The 25699-nt window shown below is 42.6% G+C and overlaps 1 protein-coding gene across 1 annotated transcript in view; it reads left to right on the forward strand.

Annotated features, from left to right (window-relative positions):
• Positions 1 to 25699, forward strand: part of FAM13A (family with sequence similarity 13 member A) — a 188941-nt gene that overhangs the window by 157579 nt on the left and 5663 nt on the right. The window contains exons 14-21 of the mRNA XM_026660523.2: positions 2543 to 2693; positions 12090 to 12303; positions 13968 to 14106; positions 15123 to 15204; positions 15332 to 15552; positions 16883 to 16966; positions 20911 to 21006; positions 22704 to 22787. Coding sequence (XP_026516308.1) covers positions 2543 to 2693; positions 12090 to 12303; positions 13968 to 14106; positions 15123 to 15204; positions 15332 to 15552; positions 16883 to 16966; positions 20911 to 21006; positions 22704 to 22787 — 1071 coding nt within the window. The remainder of the gene's footprint in view (positions 1 to 2542; positions 2694 to 12089; positions 12304 to 13967; positions 14107 to 15122; positions 15205 to 15331; positions 15553 to 16882; positions 16967 to 20910; positions 21007 to 22703; positions 22788 to 25699) is intronic.

Raw genomic sequence — 25699 nt, forward strand, 5'->3', positions numbered from 1 at the left:
ATCCATTTTTAAGCAAGAATTTCAAATATTGCAATCAACTAAGTGAACTCAAAGGAAAACACATGTCATTAAGTTACTATGTCAATTGAAATATTTACCCATCTGGAACATACATTTATATCTGCTGCAGATATAATGTATCCAGAGTCATGGAGAATCATGAAATTATAAGGTTGTTGTGGGAAAACAGTTAATTCTGTAATAAGGTAAATTACATTTTCTGGTTGCTGCCTTCTAAATGGTCCGTTTATTCCTGAATGTTCTGTTAGCTGCTAAAGAAAATAGTTTAGTATACTCTAGTTGCTGTAGAAACTTAGTATGTTTTTCCCCTCAGATGCTTTTATTAATTACATCACTTTGAAAGCTCATTGCGGGATTTTCAGTCTTAAATTAGTGTGATGACAACACGAGGGCAGATTATAAAATGGTACAGTTTGTCCTTTAGGGAGTGGATAACACTGTTTGTTTCTGCCCTGTCATGAATCCTGTTGTTATAGGAGTCTGTAATCATTTAAATCTCTTCAGAAAAAACAAAACAAAACACGTTTTTGTTGAATGTAAGGAAATATTTTAAATCCATATGTGGGAAGCAGCTTGTAAGATATTGGGTAGTGAACTGACATTTGTGCTCATGATACACACTCTCTAGTGTTGTCGAGTATTTCCTTGGTGCAATGTAAAACAGGGAGAGTTAAGTTTCTAATTCATGGTAATATCAGCTAGCATTGCCTTATTTTTGTTAACTAATGTTTTAAAAAGCTAACCTACCAAAAAGAGAAACAAAATGTAAAGTTATATAAATGCATTACATAGCAGTATTTATAAATACCAGGATCTTCAGCATCAAGGTTATAATTTTTTTTTAAAAATCAAGATATCATGCATATTCTCTGAGCAATTTTCTCTAATGTAGAATATTCATTGCTTTGCTGAAAACAGTAAAATTGTTACGCCTTAGAATATTGTAAGTAGGACACAAAATTCGTATGTGATTTAGGGACACGCATGTATGCAGTGTCAATTCTGACAGCTCATTCTGTGCAGCTTTGAAGTGTGGGCTGGATCCAGTGTCACTGTCTGTACAATGACAATTCTCCTTAGAGTCAAGTTTTTTGGACACACAAACTCTCAGTATCATCATTTGTGCTATTCTGTATCACTCACTGGATTGCTAGAAGGGCTTTTTGTTTGTTTTTAACATTCTGCTTGTCAGTTACCTACTTCACTATGATCTATCAGTTAAGAATAAACTATGCTTACTGAAATCAAGTATTATGTAACAGTTTATGTATATATGATCACTACTCTGTGTGTGTATGTATATATATATATATATGTATATATTACTACTGCCCACTCTGAATGCTCTGTGTTTGTATAGGTGTATATACATACATACGTGCTTTACTTTCTCTTTTCTCTGGCCACCCCATTCTGAGTAGTTCTGAAGATCATTATTCAAAACTGTTCAGATTCCTGTGCGTTAGCAGCCCTCAGGGACAGCTGCTCTACTTTGTCTGATAGTAACAGAACTATTCAGGAGATCAGAAAGTGATATACACTGTGTGTGCACACAGCATATATGCTGTTATGCACACACAGTTGCAGTGTATCTGGAGTGGGAGAATAGCAGTGATTTCTGCATGAACACGCAGCCTATGTAGTATTCAGTGGGTGAATAATAGTGAAGCAAGCAGCAGTTGCTTCCTGCTAGATATAAATTATGGATCACTTACTTGACAGCAGGTTGTGTGCTTTTAAAAAAAAAGGATACTTGCTCTTTCCCTGCATTTGTTTGGCTTTTTCCCAGGGTCCGCACTACTTCCAGCTGCGATGCCAAACCCTACTGCCGTTTAGAATTGCGCAACATTGCTTTTAATGCCCAGAGCTCCTCCATAAATAGTTCTGCTCTCCCCACGCCCAGCTAGCAAACAACCACAGGAAATCAGGGCATGTGCAGCCAGCACAGCTTAGCTGGCACTAATTGATCTGAGCCTGCACAGCCTGCATGAGAGAGAGCATTCGTGTACGGGGCCTGCGCTTCTCGCTCTCCAGAGCTGCTGCTGCCTCAGGAGCAGCGACAGCTGCTTTTAAAAGACACCATGTTGCTACTGTAGCCTTAGCAACAACAGCGGCATTTTTGTTGATGTTCCAAAGAGTTTCACTTCTTTAAGGAAATGCACCCACCCTCTCTTCCCCGCTCCATCCCTGTTCTTGCCAGTCAATGATTCGAGGCTTTTTTCAGCTGCATGCAGTTGTCTGGACAAACAGCCAAAGGAGCTCCTTGTGGCTTTCTAAACAAGGAAAAGTTCAAGGAAAGCAGATGGACGGATGTTTTTGCCAGTGTGAGTGACCAATTAGCATTTCGGGGTCACTGAACTGGGAATTTAGTTTCTGAGCTGGAAACATTGTGGACTGTTTGTTTTTGATCTTTAGCTTAAAGGAACACACTTGTTGCTGCAGCTATAGGTATTTTTTACCTCCCTCTGAACATTACTTTTTTTTTTCTTCTTCTTTTTTTGCTGTGTGTTTGGGATTATAGCAGATTTCGAGCATGAAGATTCAGGAGCACCCGAGCATTCCTGAAACCAAATTACAGAGGAACCAAGATGCTGATGGTCAGGAAGACAGCGTCGTCTCAGAAGTGCCTCGGCTGGACTTGACAGCCTTGTGCGATGACAACAGCTGGGAAGGTACAGTTGTGTGCTTGCTGGTATGACACAGAAAGAGAGAATGAGGGGAACATGAGTGGGGTGGGCGTATCTTTGGGCTTATAGTGCCTGGCCAAAAACACAGGAAATGTATTTTGATCTGAAGTCTTGAGAAACTGGAAATGGAATATTGGATTGGTGCCAAGTCTGATTGTAACTTAGGGAAAGGTGGGAGAATGTGTTTGCTCCTTTCTTGCAATGATTCTTCCTTTCTGATTAAGGATTATTCTTTTCATGGTGTTTTGCAGCCCAGGCTAGTGAGGAGCTGGATCCTACTTAAGCAAAACTGAGTATTTTATAGACAGAAAAGAATATCCTGCTTTCTCCCTGTGCTACCCCTTCCCACTCCCATCCTACATAGATATGAAAATCAGAGTTCAAGAAAGACTGGTCTATTTCCTGTCCTTTACTGGTCCTTAGGGACAGTGATTCCCTAGTCTATGTTATACTCCATGTAGAATTCTATTCACCAGGTAAAAAAGTGATGTTAAGTTGCTTGCAGTTCAAATATCTTAATGCTGTGTCTTAGTTCGTTTTTCCGGAGGTTTTTTTGCACTGACTTCGTTAATGGGTTACCTATATTCAGATGCACTCAACGATCTTTTCAGTATAGCACTTTGCAGAGATTAATGCAGGAGTTGTTTGTTTATTGTTTACATTGCATGTAAATAAACACTGAAATCATACTCCTGAGTAATTTACACCATATATGCTGCATGTTTGTGGGGAGGGGAGCCACCTATTATAATTAGCATTTTCCTGTCAGCAAAATGGCCAGGCATTCTGGTCTATCCCAGTGATGCTAAGGGGTCACGTTGCTAAGAAAAATAACTCTTTTTTTAATGCATATTTGTTGAATTACACATTTTGGGCCCAATCCTGAGAGATGCTGAGCAACTCCACTGCCACTGACATCAAGAGGAGTTGAAGACGCTCAGCATCTTTTTGGATCAGATCAATTATGATTCCTGCCTATATCCCTTTCTCCAGTGTGCAAGTGAGTGTGCTTTTGGTGTTAGTCCTGAAACTTGGCAGGCGTGGATTGGGAGGGGCTCTTGGTATAGAAAAAGAGTGTTTAAAAAGAGAGAGAGAGAGACAGACAAGCGTGTAACAGGCATCTGCTACTCTGAAAAACAAAACCTGTGAGCAGTGCAGCATGTTGACAATGGCCAGGTTCTTTGTTCCTGGTTCCACAGCCTACGTGACACATGTCTTCTGCTTTCCATGTAGGAGGGACTAGTGATGACAGTGTGGGGCTGGGCAGACCAAACCAGTAGCAGTGGGTGCTCCTGATTCAAAGTCAGGCCACCAGCTACCTTCAGTGGCACTGAATTTCTCCACCCCCACCTCCAGCCTGGGACTTCCCTAGATGATATCATCATGTACAACACATCTGATTAAAGGGCAGCACGTACTGCAAGGAAGTCTCCCCAGAGACCTCTGATTCATTATATTTTATTGGGATTCTAATTAGCCATAACCTGAAGGGTTTGGATAAGCATAGGAGTTTTTGTGTTTTTAAAGGTGACAGAGGCAAGAATCTCCCCTGTGTATTCTGCTGTCACTTGAACCTTTTGAAATAAAGATTATTTTCTTTCCTTGATGCCTGCGTGTAACTCCCATTGACATTAACGGAGTCATATGTATGCCTCAAGGGGAGAATAGACTGGTAAGCTTGGCTCCCAGAAACTGTCCCACCTCGTGATACAAGCTTTAGTTCCGATACAAAGAACTTTTCTGGAGATGTTTTGACTTGCACAGGGACTCTGGACCATTTTCATGAAAATGAAAGGGGTGTGTGTGTGTATATATATATTCTAAAAGCACTTCTTTCAGACTCTTTTTCTTCCTCCTTCCTGTTTAAAACACATATGTGATGGAAGAGGAGTTTGGCAAAAGGGACAGCCAGAGCAGGTGAGACATATGTCAGTTGTCTCAAATGTCACCATTTTGTAGTTGCAGTACGAGTGCAGGAAAATGGTGGCTTCTGTGTCTTGGTGAACAGGAGACTTTGAACCCATTTCAGCTATGAACGTGTAATCAGTCTGGCAGTGGCTAAAAAGAGGAAGATGCTAGCCCAAACTCAGACATAATTTCCACATCTAGAGCCAGATTTTGTCTGTGAGATGACTCGTAAGTCACTGCTCACAAATATGAGTAAGGGGTTCACAGTCTGGCCCCTATTCTTATGATCTGGGCAGTCTGACCCACGTGGCAGTGTACATGCCTGCATGTCCTCCCTCTTCCTCTGAATTGGCACTGCAGCTCTGCTCACTTCCATGGTAAACAGCAAAATCTTCCAAATTCAAATATGGTAACAGTGTTCATCTTTGTGTTCTATTCAGTTCTGGTGTAACTGAGCTCAGAATCTGCCCTTAAAATCAGTGAAATGGCCAATTCCTTAGGAAAGCAGCTCAGGTTGTGGTTTGGACTTCCTGTGAAATTCTAGCATTGTGTACTCCTGATTGTATACACTGTTAGGTATTCAGAAGCCACAGAACACTAGGTTTCTGGTGGAGCGGCTCATAATTGGCTTGTGAACACAAATTCAGTAGCTGAGGTTCCCTTCATCTCCAGGTATCCCAGCCTCCAATTAAAATTCTTAGGAAAGGTCTGATGGGAAGCAGATATGAAAACAGTTCTACAAGATAGTCTTGTGTGGGGAATGGCTACTGTTCTCTTACCTTTACACACACAGACTAAATCTCATCATATTTAAACCACAATTTCTTAACGCAAATTAGTCTCTCTCTCCCTCAGGGCATTCTTCCAGGCACTTCACTAGAACTGTGACTGTTATCACTGAGTATCTTTTGGGGGTGGAGACACAAAGTAGCAATTATCCAGCCCACCTGAGATCAGCATCAGGTTAGAAATGTTCATCTTTGGACCGCTGTGACTTCAGAATGCATGGATAGCTCTGTGACCCACCCACCCCCTTCCCCTCTGTGCTCCTTGCTCTGATCTAAGCGGTCTACGGAGGTGGCCCACTTGTTGGCAGCTAGAATGAAGTCAGATTTGGGGCTAGTCTACATGTGGAGTTGTTGCTGATTAACTTTCTCTATGGACAGGCCCTCACACACAGAATGGTCATCCCCACATGGGGTGACATTTGTTCTGTCTGCATAAAGACTGACTATTTGGGTCCTATGCAGGAGGAGTTTGGAGAGGTGTAATCCTCCCTCCCCCCATCCCCCCATATACACACAAGGGCTACCATTCAGCTAGAGTAGCAGCTGCAAACTCTCAAGGGCTGGAGCCAGTGGATCTGCATTAAAACCATCTGCAGCTCCTGATGTGGGCCCTCCCTGGACCATCCCCACATAGCTGGCACACAGACCAGTCTTGTGCTACATAGGGTGTGCACAGGCACTCTGGTGCCGCCCCTTCAGGGCTTAGAGTATGGAGGGTCTTGCACCGGCCCCTTGCACCAGAATGAATTTCACTGTGGTGCCCATAGGCATTGAAAAAAGAAGCTATTGCTCTGCAGAGATGCCATGATTTTATAGGATACCTTCAGTTGACACAAATTGAGTGGGTTTTATTCTCAGAGCACGCAGTGGGTGAACTGGGCTGTTTCTGCATCAAATGCTAAAGTGAGGCACAGATAAAATGCATTTCATAAAGAGCAACACTGGCCCTGCAGCTCAACTCTGCTGCCTGTAAATGCGTTCTGTACTGGGCTGTTTGTGACTGCTAGGGTAGCCTGCAAAGTCAGTGAGTCTGTGCAGGCCTGCAACAAATAAAACAGAGCGTTTCCAGAACCGCTCCCACCACAAAGGATTTTAATCTAGTCGTGGTGGATCAAACTGCCAGGAGTGGAAGGGACACCCTGCTGCTTTCATAGTCTAACATTGCTTTGCAAAATTACCTCAACACTTTACTAGCTTGGGCCCCAAACCTACTCCCCCACCCTTTACCACAATGAAAAAATGATAGTGAGAACAACTAATGATATGTAACGTTCCCACTTGCCTAAGGCTAGTCATGTTTTTTTCAATGAGAAAGTGAAATATTGCTGGGATGACCCAAATTGTCTGTCCCCCAGTTTGCTGTCTACTTTGCCTTATTTATCTTGCAGTAGAGTATTAAAAGAACACTATAAACTAAAATTTAGACCAGATTTTGTAATAAAAATATTTTACAAAACCCACAATCAACAGCAGTGTTTTCACCTTATTTTTCTAATTACAGTGAAAACAGGCATTTTTAAACAAATAAACATTCTCCTGCAGTGTTGAAAACAGAAACATTGCACCACTGAGAACCTGAAAATGAACAAAAAATGATCAACAAAGGGCATAAATAATTACCAGTAAATTGAGTTTTTAAAATTCATTATTTGGTTAATCAACAGTGTTATTAATAACATATTTAAAGGGACTTGTTTTTAATGTAACCAATCTAAAGATGATAAATTGCCTTGTATTTTCTCACTGTTATAAACAGAAATGAAATAAATGTAATTTTACTCTATTTGGTAATTTCTCCTCACCATATAGTTACTTGCAACAAATAGTACTTATATTTTTATCATCATTTATTATGATGATTCGTTATTGTGTTAACAAAATATAAACATGGGTACATTAGGCATAGTGTGAATTTGACTTCTTTAATAGAAATTTTTTTTTATCCCTGAGCTAAGATGTGGTGATGCTTCATTAGGGCTATATATTATTTTGATACACTAAGAGAGGCCACAGTATAAGAATATTTTTTAAAATAAAAATAGTTATTTTCTCTACTGATACAGCACATTTCATTCATTATAAAACTAGTATGTATGTTACACTTTAAAATTGTATTAATTAATTTTAAAAGATCATTTTAATTCCCTTCATTTTCTTCTGCATTTTCAAATGGAATTTAGGGCAGCACCCCAGCTGATAAAAATTGGTATAGTTCAGTTGCTTCACCAGTTTACACTATCTGAAAATCTGGCCTCTGGCCTTCATGTTTTGGTCAGATATCTGTCTCCTTTAAGAAATACTGGTACAGCACTTCAGATATCATTGTTCAGTGTATGAATCCATTTCGCAACTGCATTTGCATCTGTATGCATAGGTATTTTAAATATGCTTAGGTGATGTTTCGTCCTGCAGGGGACCACATGAATTTTGTGAGGGTAAACAAAATAAAAATATAAACAATTCCCTATAAGAAGATAACAGATGGTCTTGAGATAACCATATAAATTTCTTCAGCCTAGAGACCACTACACTGCGTTCTCCACACCTCTTGATTAAAATACTGTTATTGTCAACTGAAGAACATCACTTATCCTTGCTATGGCCATTTATTAAAGCGGTAACATGGTAACATATCTATGTGCACCTACAGAATTGCACGCATGCACAACAGGTGGCTGAAAGCTTCAATGGCAGATTAGTTTTGGGACTATGAAAGGTAATATTATACCAGTATTGAAGAAGAGAGTGAAGGCTACAAACATAATACTAACGTTTGCCTTTTCCACACAAACTCGAAAGAGGCCAGGCTAAAGGAATTGAAATGGAAGTTCCAAACCAACAAATAGAATGTTCATACATAGACACTCTGAAGTGTTTACACCCATGTGCACAATCTCTAAGTAATTTCTTCCCTTATGCATGTCCCTTATTACTGAAGAATGAGAAAAGATATCCTAAAATAGAAGTGCTCTGGTTGCTGGTTAGAGGCATGGAGAGACTCCCCTATGGAGGAGAGGTTGACAAGACTGGCACTGTTTTTAGTTGAGAGAGAAGGTGAATAAGAGGAGACATGATAAAGGTATTCAAATTAATCAATGGCTTAGAGAAGATAGATAGAGCACTCCTATTCACCTTTTTACTCACACAAGGACAAGGGACATTCAGTAAAGCTGAAAGTATATGTAAAAGTGATAAGAACTTATCCAGTCCAAGAACTTAGCAGGTTTCGTAAAGTCTTAGTTGTTTATATAGGTAATGAGAGCTTCCATTATGAGATTGTTACATTAGGTAAGATAAACACATAAATGATACAAATCCTCATGCTTCAGGCCATAAGCCAACCACTAACTGAGAGGGACTAGGAGGAACCTTCCTCTTTGGGTCAGTTATTCTATAATTGTGCATGACAAGGAGCATTTGGCACTAACCATTATGGGAAATGAGATACTGGACCAGTTGGACCATTCATTGATCTGATTCCATACAGCAGATCATGTGTTCCTTTGCTACTTGCTCCATTTCTTTTCAGGCTTTGTTAGCCATTTTGACCTCCTGATCTAATTTTTTCTAAATATTATATACCGCAAATGGAACAACTAACCCAAAGAGTCAAGACCTCAAGGAATGAAAGTGGGAAATAGTCAGTTTTCTGTAGCTGCCATTTGTTCCATCCAAGTTTCAAACTTTCTTTCCTTTTATGACTTCCTTCTTCTCCCCCTTTCTGACCCATTCTCCTTTAGAATGTCCATTTCAGCTTTTCATCTGTATTTGAAATTAATAGTGGTACCGCACATGCCTCAGTCACTGCTGACTGTAAAACCGCTTATCTCAGAGCCCTCTTGAGTCATTATGATACTTTTTATGGTACCTGATATCTGGAATGTAAATCTACCTCAGGACAAAGTCACATACATCTTTGTTCACAGGTTTGGTAGTAGCTGAGTTTGTTTACTACTATATGCATTCCTTTTTGCCCTCATTTTTTCCCTTCTAAATCCCAGCAAGGCATAATGCTAATCCCACTGACTGTAAATCACCCAAATACTTCTTATTTTAGAAAGTCCTACTCTAAAGTTGTTAATTCTCCATGATGGGAAGAGGGATCGCTGGAAGAATTATATGAGAGTAACTTGACCAGTGAGGGTGGGGAATCAAAGGATGCCCCTTTTATACTGGACATTAGTTTCCACATTTCACTACCACAGGGTCTCAAAAGACCTTTCTGAAAACATTGGGCTGTGTTAAAATTCAGGGAAATAGTTGGATTCTGGAATGTGTATGGCTCCGAATCATCAAAGTTTGATTCAAGGGCTTGTAGATTGTGGGTTTATTTTTTAACCTTAAGCCTCTGTATTTTCTCTCTCTTTATTATTGGGTTCCTTCAGGATAAGGCAATTTAGAAAACATTTGCTGCAGAGATTATGCAAGGGAACTGAAGTTTACATATATATAGGGCCCTACCAAATTCAGGGTCCATTTTGGTCAATTTCACGGTCATGGGATTTTAAAAATAGTAAATTTCATGATTTCAGATATTTAAATCTGAAAGTTCATGGTGTTGTAACTGTAGGGATCCTGACCCAACTCTGAAGGCGTCAGCACAGAAGTAAGAGTGGCATGGTATGGTATTGCAACCGTTACTTCTGTGCTGCTGGGGGGTGGGGCGCTGCCTTCAGAGCTGGGCACCTGGCCAACAGCCACTGCTCTCTGGCCACCCAGCTCTGAAGGCAGCATAGAAGTGAGGGTGACAACCCCCTACAGTAACCTTGCGACTCCCCCAACAACTCTCTTTTGGGTTGGGACCCCCAGTTTGAGAAATGCTGGTCTCCCCCGTGAAATCTGTACAGTATAGGGTAAAAATAGCCAAAAGACCAGATTTCATGGTCTGTGATGCATTTTTCATGGTGATGAATTTGAGAGGGCCCTATATATATATATATATATATATATATATATATATATAATATAAAACACACTAGTGGTAACATGATGTACACATGTGTTGTGGTTTAAAAAAAATTACACATCCATCACAGCCGAATCAGTGCATCTTCTCTGCAACTGGGGTCCTTTTGGGCTTTTCTGGAGTCTGGCCACAAGTGAAGGTTTGCCTTTTCCATCTCAGAACCCTAGAAAAGGGCCATTGTGCGAATACCACCTACCATTCCTTCAGGAGTGACTTAACTTTCTGGGAACAGCATCAGTCTTTGAGGCAGAGGGGTGCAATTTACATTCCCATGCCAGTGAGGCTACATCTAGCCTTTGATGCATAAATAATGTAAAATGCTTTACACCCCAGTTGGTACTGAATTGAGTATTCCCTTGAATTCAGTAATGCAGAGGACAGTGGAGTACCTTAAACCTAATGGGCCACACGGTGGTTTTACAAGAGGATAGGAACACGGAAATGTAACTTTATGCAGTAAATGGAAGTGCTACGTTTTTCAAAATTTACAAAATAAAAAGGCCTGATCTCTCTCATTGGTATAAGATCAGGATCAGAGCCTGTATCCGCAGGAAGCAGATGATTCTATAGCTGTTTTAAGGCCCTTTCCAATGATTCATCACCCACTATTTGATGTTTTTTCTAACTTCTTTATTTGACTTCAGAACTTCTCGTTAGAATTGCATGTTCAAAGCACAACTCTTAGATCGTCTAATCCTGTGGTGCTAAGTAGGAGCATGCAAACCAGCTTAGTAAACTATCTGAACAGAGAATGTTAGACCCCTTATGGCATCTGGACAGAGTGATCACGGGATTGAAATGATTTTTTTCGGTTTGTTCCAGTATGCTAATCGGCATTCCCAAAACAGATTTCCCTTTCTCACACCCCCAGTCTTCCAAGATGGTTACTTTTACCGTCAGCTGATTAATTCAACCCGTGGATGGGAGATTTATTAGCAGTGCTAGTGTGAGAGAGACTGGGTGGCTCCAGGTGTTGTCGTTTTTTTGTTTGTTTGTTTGTTTTAATGTGAGAATGATTGAGCCCGGATGATTTATTGTTGTTAACACTTTTACAGCTGTAGTAGGCGAGGCACACCACAGAACAAAATAGTAAGATCTGAACCATGCTCCCATGAGATAAAAGTCGACAGTTAGCCATGATGCAGTGATTGAGGGTATCATAAAGCAGGGAGGGGATAAGGTGGGGAAGGATGGGGGGTTTACAACATTGGGATCACCTTGTTAATCATTTATGGCATTTGCACATCTTGTGAATCAATTGATTCCTCCTGCATGTACTGTTCTGCTGCCCTGAGTTACCTCCTTTATACCTGAGTATATTCAAGTCTGTTCAGTTCCTGCCCCAAAGGTTTGGACAGCAAAGGGGGAAGGTGATGTCAGGTTTAGTGTCTATTGGAATCAATGAGCAGTGGTGACTGACCAGATTTAGGGCTTAGTTCTCCCCTGCCTGGCACCTTGTGTAGTCATATGCACCTGTGCAGCATGCTCCCGTTCCGATCTGGTAGCATTTCACACTCCTCCTGCACTCGCCTTGCATACAAGTAAAGGGTGACCACGGGTGCCAGCCAGTGAAGAATCAGGCCCTCTCTCTAAAGGAGGGGGAAAGTTGAGACAAATATGGCTTTAAAAACTGGCCCATGTCTGTGGAGATCATTGAATGCATTTAGAATAAGGAAAATTAAAGCTCATTTTCATTGAGTGGTTTCAATTGATTTCCAGAGCCCATCCCAGTTTTCTCCTCCAGAGAACGAGAAGGCTTAGACTCCGACGAAGCTCACCTGTCCCCACAGGCCGGATGTCTAATTCGGCAGCTTCTGGATGAGGACAGCGATCCAATGCTGTCTCCTCGTTTCTATGCCTATGGGCAAAGCCAGCAGTACCTGGATGATACAGAAGTGCCTCCCTCCCCTCCTGACTCCCATTCATTCATGAGGTAGGTGGTGGTTTCACAGCGGCCATCTGAGCTGCAGGCTTTGCTCCCAGCGCTGCCCAGCAGCAAAGGACTGCAGAGTGGTAATGAGCAGCATCTCGTTTAGCAAGATAATGCCATGTGACCCGCTGTGTGGGTGGGGCTGGTGATCCCCACCGACAGAAGCCTCCTCACTTGCTGTTGCAATGATTTCTAGTGGTGGCTTCCAGGTTCATGCCTGGGTACCCAGGATACTTCTGTCACAATAAGGAGGCTGTCGCATCTTGCTGCAGTGTGTCTGTCATTACAGAGAGGCAGTACAATGCTGTGGACACCTGATTGGATTCCCAGCTCTGCCATTGACTCTCTGTGTTGGTTTGGAAAAGTCACTTAACTTTCTGTGCCCCAGGTTTCTTCATCTATGACATGGGAATAATGGTACTTACCCTCCTGTATAAAAAGGCTTTGAGGTCATCCTCTGATAAAAAGCACTTAAAGTGCTAATGAGGAGGAGGAGGTTGCCCAGGTAGTAGCGTGGTGAAAACTGTGTTGTGATATCCTACATACTGGTCAATATGTATTTTAAGGGATTTATAATTTGGTCGTAAAAACTTTCTCCCTGCTGAAATGTGGTCTGAGATCAGAGGGTTTTTTTAAATGGAAATAATTCGGACCTGGGAGTATGACAAATCTGGTGGAAATTCTGGCAAAGAATGGCAAAACAAATGTAGACACTCCCCCACCCCCATTTTTATTACCAGTTCCACATCATATATATGTACTTATATTTTTAAATTCAGTCTGAACAATAGCACATCACAGGCTATGCATTTGGGCCCAATTGTAGCTCATCCCAGGTGTTGTTACTCTTGTTTTAGCATGAGGGCTAAAGGTGAAGTAACTTGAACCACTCCAGAAGTACGAAATACCCTGAAAGTAGTGATGCAGGAGTGGCTCATCATTGACATTCAGTTGTTTTTATTCAGAGCTCCTGCTCGTTGGGAAATGTTTAAACTCTGGACAATGAATAATGTGAGAATATTCCCTCACCTCCCTCTCAGCCTCCCCAAACTCCCCTCCCTTGCAGGAAGCCTGGCTTCTGGAGGGAGGGCCAGTTACCAGTTCTCCATCACGTCTCTGGAGTTGGCCAGCTAATCTTCAGGTCTTGTACCTCATTTTAGAGAGCAAGTTGGTGGGCCTGCTTTCTCCTAAATTCCCTGCTTAGTTTCTTCTGAATCGCAGCAAACGGTCAACCTACTCACCCTCAATCTTCAATCACCTTCAATTCAAAGAGACTAACACCCCATTTCTTGGTCTCGCTGTTCCTGGATGCTAGCCCTTTAACTATCAATTACATCACGCCTGAATTTGGCTTCATGATGTTCACGGGAGTTGAAATGTACACCTCTACCCCGATATAACGCTGTCCTCGGGAGCCAAAAAATCTTACCGCATTATAGGTGAAACTGCATTATATCGAACTTGCTTTGATCCGCCGGAGTGCGCAGCCACTCCTCCCCCCCCCCCCAAGCACTGCTTTACCACGTTATATCCGAATTCGTGTTATATCGGGTTGCATTATATCGGGGTAGAGGTGTACTTACAATCAGGTGTAATTGACCATCTGTGCATGCAGATGTACGCTGGCTGCTTGCATAGGATCTGACTGCATTCTGTGCTCCCTACAGGAGACGGAGTTCTTCTTTAGGATCTTGTGAAGATGACCGAGAGGATCTGACACCTGCACAGCTGACCCGGAGGATTCAGGGGCTTAAGAAGAAGATCAGGAAGTTTGAGGACAGATTTGAGGAGGAGAGGAAATACAGAGTAAGTTCTTCGCAAGTGAGCATATGTAAGCAAATGAATAGAGACCAAGCTGACAAGGTCTTCAGGGGAGATTTTCAGATACAGCCCGAGTACCTGGAAACAGAGGGAGGTGGAGCTGCCACACAACCAACGGAAAGCACATATTCATGTGTTAGCACCGCCAAGTGAATTCCCTTCTAAAGCATTAGGTGCTGGGAGTGCATGCAGGAAGTAATCTAAGAAACTGTTAGGATTTTTATTACCTGTTTAGTAAATCTGCCCAAAGTTGGTAACTGTGTGAGCGAATGGCTAAGTTAAACCTCTTATTTATTGACAGTTGGGCTGATGGGATGCACATCGTGTTTTAGTGAGGTTCTCACTCTGGGGAAAGCAGTAACTCCAGCGTACTCATGTACTCGGGAGGGATGGGGAATGCGCTCCTTGACTCTGGTTCCTGCACCCTTGCAAAGTGCTGCTGAGCAGCACATGTGAACTGTTCTCCAGTCACTGCTGATGTTTTCTTCTGATGCACAGGAAGCTTTCTAAGGGAGAATAGATTCACACACACCCACATTTGCTAGTGATTTAACCGGAAAAGGTTAGTTCTGAAACAGTCTTGTCTGTGTTAGGAAAAGCTGGCACCAGACAGGAAGAGCGCCCTCCTTCCTTGTTTGGCAGCTGCTGCAGATGGCAGTGATGATTCAGTGTTTCTCCTTTACAATATAATATCTCGTACTTTCCACCTTCAGAGTGCTTTACACACATGAATTAACCCTTCCAGCGCCCTTGCATGAGAGTTGTTATCCATGTTTTACAGAGGGAGAAACTGAGGCAGGAAGTTTTAAGAAAGTAGCCCCAAGCCACAGAGGGAGTTAATAAATAGAATTGTGATTGGAAAGCAGAAGTTCCTGGCTCCCTCTGCTATGGCCAAACCTCTGCTGTAGGCAGTAAACCTGTTTATACAGATCTCGGTTTGAGGTTCTCTCCCCGCTCTCTTCAGAATGATTTCACTGTGGATTTCTGTTCTCTTCCTCTAGCCTTCCCACAGTGACAAAGCAGCCAACCCAGAGGTGCTGAAATGGACAAATGAACTGGCAAAATTTCGGAAGCAGCTTAAAGGTGAGTAACTGGCAGGAGGAAAATGTCCTAGATTGACTTTTACCTATCTTGAAATGCTTCATGGATCTCTTATCCAGGAACTGAAAATATTCTGTTTTTCCATCCCCATCCCAAAAAATCCATCTAGAGTCAAAACTAAAGATATCGGAAGAGGATCTGGCTCCTGTGATGCGCCAGCGGAGCAACACACTCCCCAAGAGCTTCGGGTCACAGCTTGAGAAGGAAGATGACAAGAAGCAAGATCTGTCCGATAAATCTGCAAAACCTGCGGTGGAGGTGACCTTAGACTCCATCCAGAAGAAGCTGCAAGAAAAACGAGCAGAGACGAACCGGCCGGAGGACATTAAGGTACAGTGCATGCAGGTCAGGTTGGGTGTCAGGACTTCAAATACAGTCCTGTAATGCACAGCTGTATGCCAGCTTCTGAAATCCATGCAAGATCTTGCAAACTGCTGAGTTTAGAATCTAGTGATATTGATATATGTATAACATACAACATTTTTAAAGTAGTTTTACTTTTCACTGGAGCACTGTAACATCAATTTTTGTCAAATAATCTTTAATTATGATACTACATTGGTTATGCTTAGTCTTTCTTTCTCTTTCTCTCGTTTTTCTGTGGCATCTCTCACCAGAGGGTTGAAGTACGGAATTGATCATTTCGATTCTCAAAGAACTATCCACATTGAATTTCATAATGGATTTTGTTCTTTGCCTATCCCAGGTTCCAAGAAGTGTTTGATGTGCTTTTGTTTCTGGGTTCCCCCTTCTCATGTTTGGGTTTCCCTATCTTCTGTTATGACGGGAAGGCTTAGGCAAATCACGTGGGTCTTTTCGCACTTTCTGAAGATGGGCATGCTTTGGCTTAGTCTTATCTTTCCTGCTAGCTCATTCAAAGTCGATCACCCTTGTCTGAGGGCACTTTATCTCCACTCTTAAAAGTTTCATATCTGGCCCTGTTAGCTACATGGTTGTCTCTGAGGGTGATTGTCTCGGTCTGATGTAGCTAGTTCCTGAAATGTTGATAGCCTTGTACATTAAGGCCTTGAGATCGCTGACATGTCATCTAAGCAAAACCTTTTTCTGAAAAACAAAAATGTAATCCTTGACGACTGCTTTTAGAAAAGGTGCAGACAGAATTCTCTCATTGCTTCGGATTTGCAGGACAAAAAGCTGCAAGTTGAGAGATTTCAAAAGTGCTTGTTCTGTGGGGGGCTACTGTAATATTGGGTGCAGTGATGGGACAAAAGAATGTCTGGGGTTGGATTCGAAGGACAAGTGTCTCGTGAAAGACTTACACTGATATGTCCTCTTACATCAAAATAAATAATAAACCTTAACAATTACATAGCACTTTAAATTTTCAAAGCACGGTAAAAACTAATGAATCCCCTTGATGAACACACAAACCCTTACCCCTGAAATCTAAGTGTCATTTAGCTGTAATTTGTTTCCATAACACATAACATGGGCCCCTTATGGTAACAGTTCCTTAAAGTGCATCACAGGATAAGGGATTCGGGGAAGTAGTGGCAAGTATTGCAATCTTTATTGCAAAATAATGTGGCTTATTCTTTCAAAGTACAGTATGAATGCAGATAAGGCTAAAGCTCAGTGTTCTCCGAGTGCAGAAATGTGACGTTTTTTTCTCTTCCCCCTCCCTCCATCTTTTATACAGGACATGACTAGAGATGAGATAGCAGCTGAGAAAGTGGCTCTTCAGAAAGCACTCTTATATTATGAAAGCATTCATGGAAGACCGGTACGTACCGCAGCACACATGTAAAATAGTTGCTTGAATTGTCTTCGCCTGTCATAATTAACCTCCCACCACCTTATAAGTACACAAACACCCACACTGGTGGGGGAAAAGCGCAATGATTTTGTTAATCAGTCCCAGCCCCTTTACTCAGGGCAGTCACTCATCTGGTGAGAAGTGCTTTAGCCCTGCATTAACTGCTAAGTTTAGTGTCTATCAGAACAACAGGCTCTTAATTATGATTGGTATCCCTGAGCCTTGCCCTGGTAGAGGCTGGCTGGATGTAAAGGGAAACTCATTTGTGACGTTGATAATATGAGAGAGAGTAAATGCATTTGTCACCTTTCTGAGACTGTTGTAACAATTGTTTAAACAGCGCACACCTCTGGTAAATGCTAAAGTTTTCTAGTTCCACTTCGCCTGCCTTCTGCTGCCAATGTATCCGAAGGTGCCAAGTTAGCAAATTCTCTCTCCCCTTCAGTGTGCTGATGCTTTGGAGTCCCTGATCCCGTCTTTTCCCTCACGCCTGAAATATTTGCTTCTCAGCCCGTTGTTCTAAAATTATTTACTTTAATTTCGCCCTCTCAACACCATCTCCAGGGCTGCCCAAAGGCCACATGATTATTACTGCCTACACTCAGCCATCTAGGTAACAGACTTTTATTACTGTGTAAGGCACAGCAACAAACCATTCCAGGAAAGTGATTTGTCTTTCCTGTCTCCTCTCAGAGTCCGGATTCTGCTCTCACAGTGATGTAAATCAGGGGTAATCCCCCACTGAAGTTAATGAATGTACACCCAGGTAAAACCAGTGTGAGGGCAGAATCTGGCCTGTTGTTATAATATATTTTTCTTTGTTTTTTATTAGCATAACTGCTTCTTAATTTTTTTAAATAAGCTACTTTTACAACCCAGCAAAACTGAACCTAGTAGGAAGGGAGGCTGCAGCAGACCAGCTTTCCTGTTTCCAGCTACTGGCATTGCTGCAGTGGAAAAGTACTGAGAGATCTAGGATAATGTGGACAGTTGGGCCACTTTTTTTTTTTTTTTTTTTTTTAAACTAAACAACAAAAATCAGTGGAGCTCAGATTTATTGTGTAACTGGGTCTGCACCGGTGTCAGATGAGCCTGCAGAGGTGGAGGCTGACCAGCTATAGTTAAACCAGAGAGTCTATTTTTGCAGAATTCCTGGAGCCACTCTAACGAAGCAAGAAATGGTCTGTTCTTCATTAGCTGCTGTTTGCCACATGGCGTGGGCCTGAAATTTCGACCAAAGGCTCCGTTATGCTAACTGCTTTTTCATAGAATCGTAAGATTGGAAGGGACCTCGAGAGGTCATGTAGTCCAGTCCCCTACACTTAGGGCAGGACTAAGTATTATCTAGACCATCCCTGGCAGGTGTTTAGCTAACCTCCTCTTACAAATCTCCTTTGAGCGAGATTCCACAGCCTCCTTAAGCAATTTATTCCAGTGCTTAACCACCCTGACAGGAAGTTTTTCCTAATGTCCTACCTAAACTGCCTTTGCTGCAATTTAAGCCATTAATCCTCAGCGGTTAAGAAGAACAATTTTTCTCCCTCCTCCATGTAACAACCTTTTATGTTCTTGAAAACTGTTATCATGTCCCTTCTGTCTTCTCTTTTCCAGACTAAACAAACCCAGTTCGTTCAATCTTCCTTCATAGGTCATGTTTTTTAGACTTTTAATCATTTTTGTTGCTCTTCTCTGGATTTTCTCCAGTTTGTCCACATCTTTCCTGAAATGTGGCACCCAGAACTGGACACAATACTCTAGTTGAGGCCTAATCAGTGCAGAGTAGAGCAGAAGAATTACTTCTCGTGTCTTGCTTACAACACTCCTGCTAATACATCCCAGAACGATGTTTGCTTTTTTTTTGCGACAGTGTTACACTGTTGACTCATATTTAGTTTGTGATCCACTATAACCCCCAGATCCCTTTCCGCAGTACTCCTTCCTAGGCAGTCATTTCCCATTTTCTATGTGTGCAACTGATTGTTCCTTCCGACGTGGAGTACTTTACATTTGTCCTTATTGAATTTCATCCTATTTACTTCAGACCATTTCTCCAGTTTGTGCAGATCATTTTGAATTTTAATCCTATCCTCCAAAGCACTTGCAACCCCTCCCAGCTTGGTATCAGCCACAAACGTTATAAGTGTACTCTCTATGACATTATCTAAATCAATGATGAAAATATACAGATAGGGACCACACATCTTGAAGAACCTCTAGTGACGGGTGAGGAGCCTCCATTTCCTCTGCGCACTTAGGGATTCTTTTTCCCAGTCCAAACTTTATATTTATTTATTTTTTTACAAAACATGGGAGTTTATCCTCTTTGAAGTGGCATTAACTGACGGTTCGGTTCTCTGCCTCAACAGGCACCTTTTCATGTTGTTTTCTAACCCTTAAGGACAGCATGGTCCAACAGCAAAGCAGTGCCAGGACATTCTACCCATTTTTAGGTCCCAACATAGCCTAGGCAGGGAGGATATGATCCTGATTCACCACTGCATTACTCCGTTTTGTGCCCTCGTAACACCATTAAAACTATCTAGTTACAGACAATAGTTCACAGGTTACAAGGCAACGCTGGCTGCACCAGCTAATGAATGTAATCACATCAGCATGAAACCCAATGAAGACCATGGTGAACCTAGCCTTGCAAGTCTTGTAAATGGGTGGTGTATCTCTGGGCTCCGTACTGCTGTTTACATTCCTCCCTTCTATCCAAAACCCCCACCCAACCCCCACAAAAACACCTTTAGGGGGGAAAAGAAACCTATCCTGAACAGAATCAACCTAAAACAAAACAGCAAAAAAGTAAATTAATAAAATCTAAACTATCCGAAGCGCACACCCTACCCAAAGCAGAGTTTTTACACCAGGGACTTTTCTGTTGCTATCAGTTTTACATGGAAGGTTCTCAGATACTACAGTGATGAGCAGCACTTTAAAATCCTAATGTAGCTAGATAGAAATGACATCACAATCAGTTAAAGGCCCTGCCCTAAGAGCCTTCTAATGTAAACTTAGAGCAAAGATACAAGGGAAGAACAGACCTAGGATGTGGGTAAAGACACTGGTGAATAAAATGAAGAGGATAAACTATATGGTCATGTGAAATATTCTACTTGCTGTTTTCCAATCTCACCCACGATATATTAAAGATACAGAAACCCATTTAATCAAACCATTCTGTAGAAGTGTAGAGCTTCACTTTCTCATGCACCACTATTAGCTAGTGTAGGTTTAAATCTCCCCCTCTCCTCTCCTACATTCTCCCCAGTCATTGCAAGGGAGTTTTACTCCCTAGCTTTGTTCCAGAAGATGAGCTGGAGAGTAAAATGAGCAATTCTATGCTAACAACTTGCAGGCATCTTAGGAGAGAAAGTGCAGAGGCAGAGGAGAGGCATTGCAATGTCATTTTACGTAAGGTCTGTAGATCAGCATGCTTGGGGAGGGGCCTCCAAGGGAAGGCAGTCAGTTAGTCATCACAGCTCCTTTCCCTTGTTCCTAGGTCAAAATTGTCACCCTGTTCTGGGATAGCAGACACAAGAATGTGGGTGTGAGCCCTGTGCTTTTGGCCACGAGTACAGAAGTGGCCACAGATGCGGACTGCCTAGTGTGTAGGGGGTTTTGTGATGAGGACAAACGAATACTAGTTTGAGCCTAAATGTCTTGCCCTCCGATTATCCACATTACAAAAGCACCACACAGCTGGAAGTTATGCCAAGGATTGGAAGAGCAGGGCTAAAGGTACACTGGCAGGTCAGAGTGGCAAAGTTCATGCTATACTAATCTCAGGACCATCGCCATTAGCACATCATTCTTGTGAACCCAGATAAATGAGGGTGCAGGAGCATACATTACAGACTAGAGTATCTGCTGCCAGACTCATGGTCCCATTCTTTCTTGCTTTTCAGGTAACAAAAAATGAGCGCCAGGTGATGAAGCCCTTGTATGACAGGTACCGCTTGGTCAAACAGATCCTCTCCAGGGCCAACAGCATCCCTGTTATTGTGAGTACAGCACTTCTCAAGAGGGGATTGCTTTGGTTTGGTGAGGGAGCTTTTTTGGTGGAAGGAGGACAGGAGAATCACACCTCTGCACAGTTACAGAGGCCCAACCTCCCTCGTCACCAAAGAACTGAGTACCTGAACGACTGCAAGTCAATGATACCACAGCAGCTGGGACTAGCGAAGAGCTGGTCAAGGACTCCAGTGCCCATAGCTGGATGTTGAGCACCTTTCACCTTCTGGTGCTCCTCCTTCCATTGGGTTGCTGTTGATTTTTCATTATATGGTTTTTGGCTAAGGCCTCACCTCCTTTTTCCCTCAACATCATAGACTCAGTGTTGGTCACTTACATTGGCAGGAGTAGAGACTTGTGTCTTGCCCACACTGCTGAGGAGCTCAACTACACCAGCAGCCAGACTGCCCAGTTTGTCTGAAGGAGAGGACAGGACAGGCAGTCTCTCAGTCCTCAACACTTACTATCAGAATACACCAATGGCTGCTGCTTTCTAAGTTGATGCAAGGAGTGCTACCACTTCCACTGAGTCCCACACATCTGTCCTGCAGGGCCATTGTCATCAGCTCCACGTACACGCTTTTATCTTCAGTGACCCAGATTTGAAGCTACTTATGTCCCACAACTGGTATTGCCCTTGTCACTGGCCCTAAAATTATTGTGCTATAAAACACATACGCACACTCGTTTTGCCCTGCTGGTGAAAGTAAGCTGTTTTATATTGGTCTCTGCCTGCTCTTTGTTTCACGAATGATCCTTTGTCCTTTTTCTACTGCCAGGCCACGCTTGTGTCTTGGCAGCTGTTTTAATAGGGCGTCTGTTCAGAAGAACAGACCGGCGAAGTGTTACTCCGAGCAGTCAGACACACTGGCAAGCACGCTTTTCAGGGCATTCTCGGCATGTCCTGCTGTATTTTTAAAAAAAACCCCAAAACTCCTGGAATCACTGTTGTGACTGGTCCGCTGCGTGAACTAGATACGTAAGGCTAGCAAGTAGAAGGAAGCCATCCAACCCAGCAGCCACCTCTTGGCAGTTTAGAGCCAGCTTCTCCAAGGAGCTCAGTTCCCATTCAGGCACCAAAATGAAATGGCCAGAATTTCAAAAGTGCTCAGTCAGCCCCCAGCAGCTGCCATGGAGAACAATGGTGCATGTCTTTCCCCTTTCCCCACCTCTCTGAGAACAGTGGGAGCTCCTGGGGGCAGAGCACCTTTGCAAATCCAGCCATGTCAATTAGGTGCCTAAATGGGAACTGAGTTATTGAAAGTCTGGCCTCAGTTGTGAGTGCTGAGCACTTTCGAAAATTGGCCCAGTGGAGTTTTTCAGGGCATACAACGTAGCTGCAGAGAGCCACGTGTTGTCTTTATACATCTATGGGGTTGCTTTTGCTGGGTTTTTTTTCTTCTTAAAGCATTTATTTTCCCGCTCATGCACAGCTGGCCCTTCCATTCATAGTGTTGTGTTTGCACGCACTTGGAACTGATGTCCATTGCTAAGCAGCGACTTGAAAAAAAACAAAACCTTTCTCTGCTTCAAGGTTTTCGCCAGAAGTTTTTTCTTTTAAGAAGCAGTTTTCTTACGATGGTCTGGATGAGCTAAAAGAGTCATGGAGATGAGAGGAGAGCAAGAGAACAGGTGGTGGAGGAGAAAGGGGTTCACAATGTAACCTACTTGTTAACACCTGTCACAGGGTTCCCCCTCCAGCAAGCGGAGAAGCCCTTTGCTGCAGCCAATTATCGAGGGTGAAACAGCTTCCTTCTTCAAGGAGATAAAGGTGAAGACTTCCAGCTGCTAACTAATTGCTCAGTCTGCATCAGTTTCCCCTTCCCGCCAATGACAGAGATTGATTGATTGATTTTTTTTTTCATTAGTATTGATTCTTTGCAGTGTCTCAAAAAAATAATAATCAGTAGCTGCTTAAGCCTAGCCAGTTTTGAACAAATCCCTCCTTTATGTTACTGCAGATCAGCCTACAATATTTCCTTGGCTTTGTGTTTTTCCTCTCCACACATAATTTACTTTGTAAAACCTTCACGATTATTGGTTGCACCTCTGCTTTCTTTTGCTTTTGAATATTCCTCACCAGTTTTTTGCTGTTCTTTTTCTCACACCAAAGCTCTGAGGCTTTTATGCCACACCACGGCTGGGTTGGGCTTTCCCAGAACACGAATAGGTTATAGGCTAGCACACACGTATAGGTTGTGGAAATTTACCCACACCTGTTCACCTCCTGGCTGGGTTCAGTTCTTATTTTACACTTTGAAACTACACTTCTAGAAGCAGAGGAAGTACAGCTTAGTTACGTTAGTGACTATTTGATCTGGTTTGTTTGCTTGGATTTTTTTTCACTCTGTGCTGCCATGGGTTGGTATTTCCCAGTGTTAAGAACTGATGTGAAAACATTGGGCCAGATTCATTACTGCCTAACTGCATGTGCCTTAAATAGTTAACGCACTAGGGATTAATGTGGTCCATATTACTTTTGTCCAAGAAAGTTCAATCACCAGCACCAAGAGGCTTAGCATATGACACAATTATCTGCATGCTTTTTATTGCCATCACAGTATGAACAAGAGAAACATGCTGCAACGCATTCTGATTTCATGCCCATTTGTCTGTTAACCATCCCAAACTGGGTAATATTGCAGATACTATGAACTAAATATTCTTTAATTATAATTATTGCAGGCTAAATATTAATTGCATATATGAAGTAGATATTAATTAAGGTGAAGCTACAATATCATACATGTTAAGTGGCTGTGTGTTTACATAGCTCCTTATCCCTCAGTGACTTGTTTAGTATTGAATAGATAATTGCTGAACCAAGCCTGAATTAAGGGCCATATTCTTTTAAAGTGTCCTCTAATTTTGCACCACCAACTTTGCGCTGCGATTTCTTCCCACTCAAGGTGTGATTGCAATATGTGTAGACATACCCGAGCTAGCTTTAATCCAGCTAGCGTGAGTACCAGCAGGAGTGAAGTTGTGCTATCTGCCCAAGGGCGTGTCTACACTTAACACACTCCCGCGGCAGAGCTGGGTCGCAGTCGCTCTTCAGTGTAGACCATACCCATGCTGATGGGAGGGCTTCTCCTATTGGCATAGATAGTCCACCTCCCTGAGAAGCCGTAGCCAGGTCAATTCATTGGAAAGTTTGCTCACTAGGAAAACTGATGCACTATAGTATTGGGTTTAAAATTGTGTATTTGTAATTGTGTATTTTAGAATGTTTTAAGGTGCTGGGAGCTCCAAGTAGATGCCCGCAAAGGTGAAAAAATAACTGCAAATAAATGGATTGCAGATGCAAATAGTCACAGGCGGTTACAGTGTGATTGGCTGCAGAAGCGAATTGATTGTGGGGACAAAATTCGAGGCCAGGTCGAGGCCCATTTAAAATCATGCTCCTACGTGTCTGTCAGGCATTTCCAGTTGAATTCTCACTTAAAGAGCCTTCTGATTCGCTCCCTTCAGTTCAAGGAGCTGAAATCTGTGACTATAAATTGTAATCTGAGGCACTAATGCCCCGGACAAGTGACAATTCTGTGCTGTGTCTGATGGTGTCTCGTCATCCCTCTGGTTCTAGTTGGCAAAAGCTCGTTAGCATGTTTTTGAATTGCACTTCTCCTTGGCAGCTGTGACAGTGAGTGCAGTGCAGTTAGAAATGGAACAAGCCACTTGTTGACTTATAATATCCACAGCCCTCTGGAGGGGGAGGGTCCCGAAATAATCCGTTTTAAAATTTCTCTCCCTATGGCAAAGGAGAGTAGCAAATCTGAGCAGGCGCTGTTGTCACCTTCTGCGTTCTTCATTGCTTTTATCATAGCACTTAGGGCTAGTGTGCACAGCACCCTGTACCTGAATGCAAAAACCCACGCGCTGCTCTCTGAATTAGCCAGCAGGATGAGGTGTGAGAACAGTACACAACCGAAGGCACTGGCAGTCATTCTTCCTTGGCCTAAGTTTTATAACTGGCAGTGAAGCTGTCATGGTCTGTCTCTAGAAAAGCTTTAAAACCTAATCATCAATCAAAAATCACGTTATCTTTTACCTGTTCCCTGCTGTTTTCCTTCAGATGTTTTCAGGTTTCTGTTTTTATTGCGTTTCTCCCTTGCTAGCCAGTGAGTGCTCCATGTGTCGTAATTCTCAGTCTGTGGCTTCAGATTACATTTCCCTGGGAAAGGCCACTGACCTCGTAAACACAAGACTACGGGCCAAATCCAGACCTGGTATACACTTGGCCATTTACACATCATTGACCTCGGTGGATTCCGACCTGAGTACACAAGCTCTGAATCTGGCTCTGTTGCTTCCTTACCGAATGAAGCAGAAGGAGATCTAGGTTTGAAAGGGAGAAAGATCTTATAGAAACAGTTGAAATATTAGCAAAGGGAACGCAGGAGAAACGGCAAAGAAAATTGCTCTTTTTGGCCCCAATTCAGCAGTGTGTTTTAGCATATATCGTTTCCTTCAAGACTTCATTGGGACTGCTCAGGCGCTCATTAAAGCTAGAGGTGTGCGTCAGTACCTTGCTAAACCAGGCGTGTATCAGTCCCTGTTTCAAGTAACAGATCAAGTCAGCAACAACTGTGTTTCTCTCTCTCTCTCACACACACGCGCACACACACACACACACACACTCTCTCTCTCTCTCTCTCTCTCTCTCTCTCTCTCTCTCTCTCTCTC

Source organism: Terrapene carolina, unplaced genomic scaffold (genome assembly GCF_002925995.2).
Source record: "Terrapene carolina triunguis isolate 2854851 unplaced genomic scaffold, T_m_triunguis-2.0 Scaffold789, whole genome shotgun sequence".
Taxonomy (NCBI): Eukaryota; Metazoa; Chordata; order Testudines; family Emydidae; genus Terrapene; species Terrapene triunguis.